Here is a 12951-nt window from a genome sequence, read left to right as displayed (position 1 = left end):
TTGTAAATTTTATTTGGAGAATTATGGTAAAAGTAAATTCATCTTATATAGTTAATTTTTGCTATGAAATATTAGTTTGTGGATGACCATTGGATTCTCCCTTTCTCCCATAGCTCTCCATCATTATTTAGTATCAGTAACAACCATTTCAATGTGTTTTATGAATGTAATAATATACCATCATAATGTGCATTCATATTATAACTCATCTTTCATCTTATTTGGATAGTATAAATTGTGAGCCATATGTATTAGGCACTTGATGATTTCATCACAAGTATTGGAATAAAAGTTCTCTATACTCTCATTTCTTTCTTTACTTTATAATTTATCTTGTTATTTGATCATATTTTATAACATGTTATCAGCACGAGACTCTACCATAGATTTCCAACTTCTTGTCGTTCTTGTCGTTGTCGGGTATATATATAATTTTTTTTTCAAAGTTCATATGTATAGTGCCCACAAGTTATATAATGCTCACAAGTAATTTTATGATACTTCTTAACTAACAATCCTCTAATATACAACTCTTTATTTTGATTAGTACTTTCCCTATGGCAAACCTTAGCAAACTTGAGTTTATGGCTCTTGACATTAGTGGAAAAAATTATTTATCATGGATCCTTGATACTGAAATCCACCTTGATGCTATGGGTCTTGGAAACACCATAAAGGATGTAAATCCTTTAAATGAAGCATCAAGCCAAGAAAAGGCTAATCCAATGATTTTCCTTCGCCACCATCTCGATGAAGGATTAAAATTTGAATACCTTAATGTCAAAGATCCAACTGATCTTTGGAATAATCTGAAAGAGAAGTATGATCATCAAAAAACGGTGCTACTTCCTAGAGCTCGTTTTGATTGGTTACACCTTCGGCTACAAGATTTTAAATCTGTGAGTGAGTATAATTCAACCATGTTCAAAATTACTTCCCAATTAAAACTATGTGGTGAGACTATAACTGATGAAGACATGCTAGAGAAAACCTTCTCTACTTTTCATGCCACTAACATGCTCCTGCAACAACAATATCGTGGGAAAGGTTTTAGAAAATATTGTGAATAAATCTCATGTCTTCTTGTGGCTGAACAAAATAATGAGCTCTTAATGAAAAATTACCAATCACGTCCGACCGGTTCTAGTCCATTCCCTGAAGTGAATGTGACATCATCTAATTATAACGGTCGTGGGTCTAACCGTGGCCGTGGTCGTGATCGAGGTCGTGGATGTGGTGGAGGCCGTCATAATAATCGTCCCAACAATAATAATAATATAAGTAACCACCAGAAGTGGGAAAGTAACAAAAACCCACATCCTAATGATAAATGTGGCCAAGGCAAAAAGAAAGTTGAAAATGTTTGTCACCGATGTGGAATGACCGGTCATTGGTCGCGTACATGTCGCACTCCAAAGCATTTGTTGATCTTTATCAAGCTTCTCTAAAATATAAAGAAGGAAAAAATGCGGAAACAAAGTTTGTTCAAAATTATTTTTCCAAAGATCAACTAGAAATGGGACATTTGGATGTCATCGATTATCTTGCCAACACGGAAGGGAAAAACGGTGTTATGGATGGTGATGGAATTACCCAATTTTTCCCATAAAAGGAGATGGATATGCCATATCATGAAATTGTTGGTTTTCTAGTATCATTTTATTTTTGCATTATGTTTGTTTTGAGTCATTGTCATGGTCAAGAATAATATGTAGTTTTGTTTAATGTCTTTTATGATTTTTATGTCATAGTCGTTTCATGAGAAGAGATCTCGATGATTCTTCTCAAAATAATAATATATGACTTTATTTCTCTAACTTGAATATTTCTTATTTCTTATTATTTTTATTATATATTTTTATTTTGAAGAGAAATATGGATATTCGCAAAAGAAATGAGGAAGATATATGTCTTGCAAACAGTGTAACAACACATAGTATTTTTAATAATGAAAAATATTTTGCTTACTTATCAATTGGAGAAGCAAATGTTAATACAATAACGGATAGTGCAAAAATGATCGAAGGCTCCGGAAGAGCGAATATCATATTACCACAAGGGTCAATAATTACAACTGGAGATGCATTATTTTCATCAAAATCACCAAGAAATTTATTAAGTTTTAAGGATATTCGGTCCAACGGATATCATGTTGAAACAACCAATGATGGTGATAAAGAGTATCTCAATATTACAAAAATGATATCAGTTAAGAAAAGTCTTTTGGAAAAATTACCCGTATTGTCCTCCGGATTGTATTATACAAATATTAGAATGATTGAATCTCATGCTATTGAAAATAAAAGGTATGATAACATCTACAAAGTTTGGCATGACCGGTTGGGCCATCCCGGATCAATTATGATACGCAAAATAATTGAAAGTTCAAGTGGTTATTTCTTGAAAAACCAGAAGATTTTTCAAGCTAATGAATTGTCTTGTGTTGCATGTTCTCAAGGAAAAGTAATTTCCCGTCCATCATTGAATAAAGTTGGGTATGAAAGTCCAAGTTTTTTAAAAAGAATTCAAGGGGATATATGTGGACCAATTCATCCATCATGTGGACCATTTAGATATTTTATGGTCTTAATTGATGCATCAACTAGATGGTCACATGTGTGCTTGTTATCTAGCCGTAATCTCGCTTTCATAAGATTACTAGCACAAATAATCCTCCTAAGGGCACATTTTCCCGATTACCCAATTAAGAAAATTCGACTTGACAATGTTGGAGAATTTACATCACAAGCTTTTAATGACTATTGCATGTCGATTGGGATAACTATTGAACATACTGTTGCATATGTTCATACACAAAATGGTTTAGCTTAGTCGTTAATTAAACGCCTTCAATTAATTGCAAGATTGTTGCTAATGCATTCTAAACTTCCTACATCGACATGGGGGCACGCAATTTTACATGCGGCATCACTTATACGAATCAGGCCAACTAGTTATCATAAGTTCTCCCATATTCAATTGGTTTGCGGCCATGTACCAAATATTTCCCATCTAAGGACGTTTGGATGTGCAATTTATGTACCCATTTCTCCACCTCACCACACAAAAATGGGTCCTCAAAGAAGAATGAGAATTTATGTTGGATACGAATCTCCATCTATAGTAAAATATTTAGAACCATCAACTGAAGATTTATTTACAGCTAGATTTGACGATTGTCATTTTGATGAATAAGTTTTTCTAACATTAGGGGGAGAAATAAAGAAGCTGGAGAATAAAATCTCTTGGAATGAATTATCACTTTCAGTTTTAGATCCTCGTTCAAGTCAATGTGAATTTGAAGTGAAAAAGTTAATTCATTTACAAAATATAGCAAATCAGTTGTCAAATGCATTTACTGACCCTAAGAGAGTAACAAAGTCTCATTTACCAGCTGTAAATGCTCCAGTTAGAATTGATATCCCAGAAGGAAAAAATACAACTAAAAATGAATCAAAGGCACGCCTGAAGCGTGGAAGAGCAACCGGTTCCAAAGATAAAAATCCTTGAAAACGAAAAGGAGCAAATATAATTGATGGTCCAAAAGAGAAAACAGAATCTTTTGAAAAGATTAATGAAGCTCCAGAAGAGCCTAACGACATAACAAAAGAACCGGGGTACCTAAAAATTATGAAAATGAAGAGATCTCAATAAATTATGTCATGACAGGAATATGATGGAACCGAAATACAATAGACGTCGACGATAATTTTTCATATCATGTTGCGTGTGAGATTATGGAAGAAAATGAGGATCTTGAACCTAAATCTATAGTTGAATGTAGAAGTAGAAAAGATTGGCCAAAATGGAAAGATGCAATCAACAAAGAGCTTAATTCTCTTACTCAACAAAAAGTTTTTGGACCTGTAGTCTGTACACCAAATGGAGTAAGACCAGTGGGACACCAATGGGTATTTGTGCGCAAAAGAAACGAGAAGAATGAAGTTGTGAGATATAAAGCAAGACTTGTTGCAAAAGGTTTTACCCAAAGGCCTGGAATTGATTATGAAGAAACATACTCTCTTGTGGTTGATGCAATCACATTCTGTTATCTAATAAGTCTGGAAACACATGAAAAATTGGAGATGTGTATGATGGATGTAGTTACCGCCTATTTATATGGTTCACTTGAGAATGATATTTATATGAAAATCCCAGAAGGGTTTAAGGTGCCAGAAGCACAAACTCCTAATTCTCGTGAAGTATATATTCGGTAAAATTAAATAAATCTTTGTATAGATTGAAACAATCTAGCCATATGTGGTTCAATTGTTTAAGTACATTTCTTTTAAAAGAGGGCTATAAAAATGGTCCATTAAGCCCATGTGTATTCATAAAAAAATCCGGATCAGAATTTGTGATAATTGCTGTTTACGTAGATGATTTGAACATAATTGGAACTCCTGGAGAATTGGAAAATGTCACTTCTTATTTGAAAGAAAAATTCGAAATGAAAGATCTTGGTAAAACGAAATTTTGTTTGGGTCTTCAAATTGAGCACACCAAAAATAGAGTTTTTGTACATTAATCTAGTTATCTAGAAAATGTGCTTAAAAGGTTTTATATGGATAACTCACATCCATTAAGTACCCCGATGGTAGTAAGGCATTTAGATGCCGAAAATGACCAATTTTGGCCTTGTGAAAAACATGAAAAACTTCTTGGTCCTGAAGTACCATATCTTCGTGCTATTGGTGCACTAATGTATCTTGCTAATAATACGAGACCTGATATATATTTTGTTGTAAACTTATTAGCAAGATATAGTTCTTGCCCAACAAGAAGACATTAGAATGGAGTCAAACACATTCTTCGATATCTTCGAGGTATAATGGATATGGACTTATATTATTCAAATTCATCAAACGCTAAGTTAATTGGTTATGCAGATGCTGGATATTTGTCTGATCCACACAAAGCTCGATCCCAAACAGTTTATTTATTTACTTGTGGAGGTACCACAATTTCTTAGTGTTCTGTTAAACAAAATTTAGTTGCTTCTTCTTCTAACCATGCAGAGATTTTAGCAATTCATGAGACAAGCCGTGAATGTATTTGGTAAAATATTTAACTCATCACATTCGTGAGAGTTGTGGTCTAACTTCTAACAGGAGCGTTCCAACCATACTATATGAAGATAATACGGCTTGTATAGTCCAATTCAAGGAAGGGTTTATCAAAGGAGACAAAACCAAACATATATCACCAAAACGCTCCCTACATCCAAATTTGAAAACATGGTACGAAATATTGGAATGCGACGTTTTAAGGAAATCAAGTGATGTGATGATCAGGGGGAGTTAGAAACATACTATACTCTTTTCCTTAGCTATGTTTTTCCCACTGGGTTTTCTTAGCAAGGTTTTTAACGAGGCAATTGTTCCAAATATCTATTATTAATCATGTACTCTTTTTCCTTAATAAATGATTTTTCCCATGAGATTTTACCTATTTAGGTTTTAACGATGCATGATATAATCGTCATTCAAGGGAGAGTGTTATGCAATATTAGTTTGTGAATGACCATTGGATTCTTCATTTCTCCCATAACTCCCCATCATTATTTAGCATTATTAACAATCATTTCAATGTGTTTTATGAATGTAATAATACGCCATCATAATGTGCATTCATATTATAGCTCCTCTTTCATCTTATTTGGATAATATAAATACTGAGTCATATGTATGAGACACTTGATGATTTCATCACAAGTATTGGAATAAAAGTTCTCTATACTCTGATTTTTTTCTTTACTTTATAATTTAACTTGTTATTTGATCGTATTTTATAACAATTTTGAATTACTTCACATTATTTTTACATTTTTCATCAAATAAAAATACATTTATTTAAACAATCTTTTCATCCATTAAGATACTTACAATTATAACACACATTCAGAGAACTTTTACACATGGATTTATTTATATATTACACCTAAATTTAAATTTAATATGTATATCATAATTAATGCTAAATCTACTATAATAAATGAAAGTTTTTTTTTTTGCCACATGTCCTCTTTTTATTCATTTGGACACATGGCATTTTCTAGAATTTTTAAATTTTCTATTTTTCACTTGTCATTTTATTGTATTTTTTATTTTATTAAATTAAAATTTCACATTTAATATATAAGGTAATATATATGTAAGTATTTATTAGAAAAAGTTTATATATGTAATGTATATCTCATTAATTTTAATAATTCAAATTTTTCTCATTTTTCTTATAAATTCAAACTTTTCAAATTATTAAAATTTTATATTTATTTTTTTAATTAAACTCATGTAATACATGGGTTTCACACCTAGTTAATTTACAAAATAGTACTTTCCCTTCTCGTAAAAACTGAATGGAAACTGTAATTCGAATACTTTTTACAGATATTCCATTAACATAACGAAAAGAAATGAAATTATTGAATACAAAGGAACCAAGTCTACCATAATTGTCTTGGTCTCTTGATAGATGAAGAGTTGAATGTTTGTTGATCTTTATTGGAGAACACTTTCTTTGACCTTGATATTTGATTATCCATGGCCGACGATGGATTTACCAGAATACCCAAATCGTCTGGCCATAAGTTACCCAAATCTCCATTGTTGTCAGAATCATGTGCCATAAACGGCAACGTACATGTACCGCTGTCATATCCCTGTCACCATATCACAAATCCCATTTTAGAATCTTCAAATGATTCGATAATAATTTATGAACAGCTTTAGGATTACAAACCTCGTAGAAGAAACCGTAATTAGAAGCAGAAGGATCGACGAACTCTTCACCATGCCACCCGGGTAACGTCTCTATCAAATGCTCCGACATGCTTCCGGCGTCCATTGAAGCGCCTTCTCCATGGCTCACACCGTTACAATAATCGGTCACTGATGTGGAATAGTTAGCTTGGGAAACAACGGAGTTTATTCTGCTATCGGCTTCTCTAGATCCATTTGAGTTGGAAGAACACAGAGCTTGATCCGATGAATTATCGTAAAAGGAAGACGAATCCGACAGCTTAACGCCGGCGAGAAGAAACCGATTGTGATATTTTGTGTGTTCGTTTGCTCTGTGAATCGAAATATCACATTCTCTGCAGAGAATCGCTCGATCTTCTTTGCAGAACAGAAACGCTTTTCTCTCCTGCGTTAGGTTATCGATTTGAATCATTAACTAAGATCAATGTAATAATAGATGCAATTTTTTGACCGATTTTGAAATCCAAACGTACTGTAGTCGAAATCACTGATTTTACCTGGCATATATCGCAGCGAGGGGGTTGATCGGAGGAAGAATGGAGGGAGAAACGAGGGTGTTTGTTGGCGAGCTTGTTGGCATGGTGGACGCGGCGGTCACAGCCATCGCAGAGGGACGCTTCGTCGGCGGTGCAGTAAAAGGCGGCCTCCTTTTTCTCACACATATCGCATTGAATCTTCATTTGATTATTTATCTGTGTAGAATTATGGAGAGTGTGATAGGTGCTATGAGTGAGAGAGAGAGATATATATATAGTTGATTTCTTCCGCCATTATCATGAGAGTGCGAACTGGAGTAATTTACAAATTTAGTCCTTCACCATTGATGATGAAGATAGACACCCTTCTAGTAATTTATTTTTACTAATGTTTTGTAACTACTATTTGCTAATTAGGTCATTAAAATATCATCTTTTAGTTAAATATGTCCATAAACTTAAGGTTATTCACGAACATGCCCACTAGATATTAAAGCATAATTTGAAATGACCCTTGAACAACTTTTAGTTGAATTACAAAAATAATCATCGAGTCCAAAACAAGTATGCTTTGGATTTATCACTTTTGTATCAAACTGTTAGAAAATTATTGAAATAGAATAAAACTGATCCGAAATGTAACATTTTAGGTTGATATTTTACACATTTTGGACAATCCTTGATTTCAGAAAGATATGTTAGCCAAATTGAATTTTGAGTATTTTCTCTTTATATGGTTGTAGGATTTTTACTATTAATTTGAATCTCAATATACCATTATGTTGTTTTAAATGGGTTCATATAATCAGATTTTTAAAGTACATTTTTGCAATAGAGGGTCTTAGTAACGAATCAATTAAGTTATGCAATATATGATATCAAACTACATAGGTGTGTATTTAATCAATGGTATTAAATTTTATGATTTGGTTAACTTGGTGAATGACGGCTTCATCATGAAGCTTAACAAATAGACAATCATACATATCGTTTTTTTTATATAAAATAAACAAACAACATATCTTACAATGTCCAAAATCCAAAATAAACAAGTCTGAAATAAGCATTTCAAAGTCTATAATATTGCTTTTTATCTTCAATCTAACAGCAATGTAAAGAAACTTATGGAAATAGAAGTAGATTTCAAATTCCTCATAAACAAATGTTATTCTATAGAAACCCTAAGAACATTTAAAGGGTGTTTGGGAGTGCTTTTCATAGCTAAAAGTGTTTTTTTTAAAAAGTGTTTATTGGCTTATAGCTTTTTTCTAAAAACAGTTTTTAAAATGTGTTTGGATTGGCTTTTAAGATGGTAAAAGCTAAAAAGTCAATAAGCCCTAAAAAACCACGATTCTCTTCCTTTTTAAAAACTGCTTATTCTCCTTTACCAAAAAGCCATTTTTAAAAGCACTTTTCACTTATCCAAACACATTTTCAGCTTATTTGCTTATTGGATAAGCAAATAAGCTAATAAGCCTTTTTTATAAGCAATCTCAAACACCCCCTTAGTTAGTATGTTTAAGCTGAGAGAGAAGAATGCATTTTCTTTAAATAATTTTTGATAAAAATGAAATAATTAGACTTTATATGACACCTTACACCGAAAATGGTCACAATTTGAAGTAAGAGATAATTTAAGTAAGCAAATGAAATTAGTCCTTCTAATAGTATAATAAAAACATGTGGTCATGTTCTTGTGAAATAAGCCTAAACTTAAATGTGTACAATATCAAATCCTAGGGTTATCTCTTGTCAATTTTAAAAACTTGGAGGGTGTTTTTGCACAAAGTGCAATGAATACAAAAAAAAAAAAAAAAAAAAAAAAAAAAAAAAAAAAAAAAAAAAAAAAAGGTAGTGATGGGATTTCTGTGAGGACTTTATGGGTTCGCCGGGGTTTATTAACTTTTATGACCATTTTCCATTGAATTTTGCCTTTGTTAAAAAGTCAAAGTCGGCTTATTGGTCGGTCATTTTTCCAACAATTACCATACGAATATATGATGTTTTCAGATTGAGAAATGTTCCATTAAATCGAAAATAAAACAAAAGACTTCTACACTTAAAAGGAAAAAGGTTAAGGGTAATAAATAAAGATAAATATTCGTTTTGTTCTATTTTATAATCTTATCCGAATTTTATACGCATTGTCGAAATTTATAATAATAATAATTATTATTATTATAATGAGATTAAAATAAAAAGTAAAAAAGAATTTAAAAAAAAAAGAATTTTATAATATGTGTCTTAAAAACACGTATAAAAAATATTAATTAAAATATTAATTGTAAGAAATATTAAATTATATTAATAGACGAAGTAAAAGGTCTCTCAGTTCAACTTCTTACATCAAAGGATTTGGTTGAGCATAAGATTGCCATCATAATTTAAAAAAGGAATAATGATAAAGGTAGGCAAGCGGTGTATAATATTTTATATGTACTTTTGAGACCCAAACGGTGAATCCCCAACCAATTATGCAAATCCTGTGTAAATGGGCACATTTGTTTATTGTATATTGGGAATTGAAGATGGATACTTTATTGGATCAACTACGTGTGTAAAAGATGTGCAAGTAATAAAATACGAGAGATAGAGTCCAATACCACAAGATGACAAATACGACCTTTTTAGGGTTGTGTAACGTTTATTTAAGAGTAAATTACAGTTTTGGTCCCTTGGTATATACACTTCTACTCGTTTAGTTTTAGTTTTTTAAAAATCGATGCCAAAATCCATATCCAATACGCGTGTAAAAGATGGGCAAGCAGTTAAATAGGTGATATAAGGGATAATGACTTAAAAAGGTAATGAAGTTTCAAAAATGTACAAAAAATATCATTATTTTATTTTTAGTATTCAAAATATCATTAAAGTATATTTTTTATACACAAAATACCAATGAAGTACACATGTGTTCAAATAATACTTTGTGGGTAACCTACAATAGCCGGTAAAATGGTATTTTGTGTACAAAAAAAAAAACAATGGTCTTTTTTGTACATTTTTTAAACTTCGTTATTTTTTTAAGTCATTTTTCCTTCTTTGAATGTAATGGAAATTTAGCTACTTTTTATAAAGAACCCTCCACTTCACTTCGGCCACTATTGTTGTTCATCGCCACCCTCCACCACCATGGCAAAACCCTTTTTCTTATTCTTCCTCCTAATCATCTGCCTACTTTCATCAACGCCGGAATCTGTCACACCCCAAAACCAAGAATGGCGGAAACGTTCCGGGGCGGAGGACGTCATGTAAAGTATCACAACACAGTAAATGTAAATAAGCAAACAACATCATCCATTGCATTAAATATATAATTTTAATACAAGCGTGTTCCGTACAGTTTTAGACACTAAAATACAATTTAAATCAAAATAGTATGATGAGTCTTGAATGCGCTCCATCTTCTCAAAAGCTAGCATCGGTACCTGACTACTGATGACCTGAGAATACAAGTTATTTTGAAAGAGTTTATCAGCATTAAGCTGGTGAATTCATAAGTATTTTAGTGTCGAGGTTCGTTATCAAAACGTTTGAACCTGTCGCAAGTATGAGTTGTAAATGTATGTAAGTGTTTGTAAAAGTTTAAATCTCTCAGAAAAACCTATATTTTCTGTTAAAGTAGCCCTCTACCAAGGCTTAACTGTTTTGTATGCTCGTTTGATGTAAAAGTGTGTAATTTCCCAAGTGTAACTATCATTTAACAAAATATAGTTTGTACATTAAAGTTTAAGTGAGGTTATCACCAAAATGTAATGGGTAAATTATTGTAGTACGGTAGTTTTGTTTTATATGAACTACTGCTGTACTAACTACCTTAAACCGGGTTTATATTAAGGTATCGTGTGATAAATTGCACCATACTATTGACTGGTAACATCGACAACGTATAGTCGAAAAATAAGGTATGACGTTTGGCACCCGCAGACCTGTCGGTCCCACTGTAGCTAGCAGCGAGGTGTAGGATAGTCAATCCAGTATAGATCTATACGCAAACTCACGCTCTCCCTCCAAGAGACTCTTGCTACAACTCGGGTCATGTCAATTAAGACATGCTCCCATACAGTGGATCACAATTGTTAACGTATTCGTGTATATGTAATATAATGTTACTTGTTCTAGTATCGTTGTATATGTTCCCTTAGTAATAAGTATTGACTCCTGAATGAACTGACTCGTTGATCTAGAAATTGTAGTAGTATGATCCCGTGTTACCCCGATGGTAACTTACTAACGAGGTGCTGATAAGTATGAATATGGAAGTACTTTTATGTCAATACATGTATATATGATATATAACTAATATTGAAACGACCCTCGGATGGTCACCCGAAATTCCACCAGACCACATCCAAATCGAGGAAAAGGAAATAGGACAGGTGGCTTTCCTAAGCCCTTTAAACATTATTTATACAGCTATACATATATGGGCATGCAAATTTATAGGTAGTAAAACAAAGTTTACAATAAAGCATTTGATAAGTAAAAGAGTTTGTAAAACATTTTGAAGTAAAATAGTTTGAACAGTGATAAAATCATTGGTTTCCTAGTTTTTAATCACATGTGATTAATGCAATCACACGTGATCGAAGCAATAACTATAAGTGTTTAACTTGTATTCCCCCCCCCCCCCCCCCCATAAAGTATTTAAAACATTTAAAAGCATTTCAAAGGTTGAATAAAGGGGTATGAACTCACTTGGAAGTTTGAAGATAGCGAGATCGAAAACCGGGCAGAGTTTCGTCTCGGGAATCGGATTTTTCTCGGGAATCTCGGGAGTAAAATCGACCCTCGGGACTTGAGCAAAAAGACCAGAGCTTCGGGTTTGAACGGGCACGGAAATCGAGGCAAGATCGTGAGAGAAAGAGAGAAAATGAACAAATTTTTCGGAAAGGCTCGCATCCCTTTTATAGGGGTGCTGAACCGCCTCCGAACGCGGGGCGTACGGGCGTACGCAGCGCGTACCCGTACGTCATCGCTTACGTATTTCGGATGGGGCGGGTCGGATGGGACAGCGGGTCGGATAGCTTCGCATAGGGCGACGTGGACGATCTGAGGCCATGCCCTCGAGTACGCGGGGCGTACGAGGGTACGCGGCGCGTACCTCGGCCCTAGGCTGACTCCTCTTCGGATAATACCGAATTTTTAATAAAAATTATATATAAATTATTTATCAAACTTCAAAAATTCATATCTCCTTCATACGAACTCCATTTTCGACGTTCTTTATATCCCCGCGAAGGTGAGACTACGATCTACAACTTTCGTTTAGATTCCGTTGGCAAATTTTGAAATTATTTTTATTATTTAATTATTAAAATGACGTGATTAAGGAATTTCTTTAAAAATTCATAACTTCTTTATCTGACGTCGGTTTTTGCCAGACTTTTTACCGTTGAAATACTATTGTTGAGACCTTCGATTCTCGTTTAGGTCATCCCGGCCAAATGTCGCTCGATCTCCGTTTCGAGTTTTTAGCTGTCTGTTGCTAAGCTGAACTTGGAAAAATCATAACTTCAATATACGAAGTCGGATTTGGGCGTTCTTTTTACATACGATCATGGTTTAATGAGATTTAAACATAGAAGAATTTAAATAGAAACTTTTTGGACATTTTATTATCAAAGTTAATTTTATTAACTCAAAAATGTTTACAATACTTGACCTATTAGGCCATTATAAAGAGTTGAAATATCGGGTTGTCACAGAATCTC

General features: G+C 33.1%; 2 protein-coding genes across 2 annotated transcripts; one reads left to right on the top strand and one right to left on the bottom strand.

Moving 5' to 3' along the window:
• Positions 1-557: 557 nt before the first annotated feature.
• Positions 558-1070, top strand: LOC145046407 (uncharacterized). Its single transcript, XM_078994697.1, has one exon. The coding sequence runs from the start codon at positions 558-560 to the stop codon at positions 1068-1070; it is 513 nt and encodes a 170-aa protein (XP_078850823.1).
• Positions 1071-6348: 5278 nt separating this feature from the next.
• Positions 6349-7497, bottom strand: LOC144997139 (B-box zinc finger protein 21-like). Its single transcript, XM_078956973.1, has 3 exons — positions 7259-7497; positions 6742-7146; positions 6349-6661 (listed from the first exon to the last, which is right to left on the bottom strand). The coding sequence occupies exons 1-3, from the start codon at positions 7439-7441 to the stop codon at positions 6446-6448; spliced, it is 804 nt and encodes a 267-aa protein (XP_078813099.1). The 5' UTR covers positions 7442-7497; the 3' UTR covers positions 6349-6445.
• Between the last annotated feature and the right edge of the window lie 5454 nt (positions 7498-12951).

Source organism: Lactuca saligna, chromosome 5, assembly GCF_052625555.1.
Source record: "Lactuca saligna cultivar CGN05327 chromosome 5, ASM5262555v1, whole genome shotgun sequence".
NCBI lineage: Eukaryota > Viridiplantae > Streptophyta > Magnoliopsida > Asterales > Asteraceae > Lactuca > Lactuca saligna.
The sequence above is the reverse complement of the archived record's forward strand: the minus strand, read 5'-3'. Positions and strand labels throughout refer to the sequence as shown.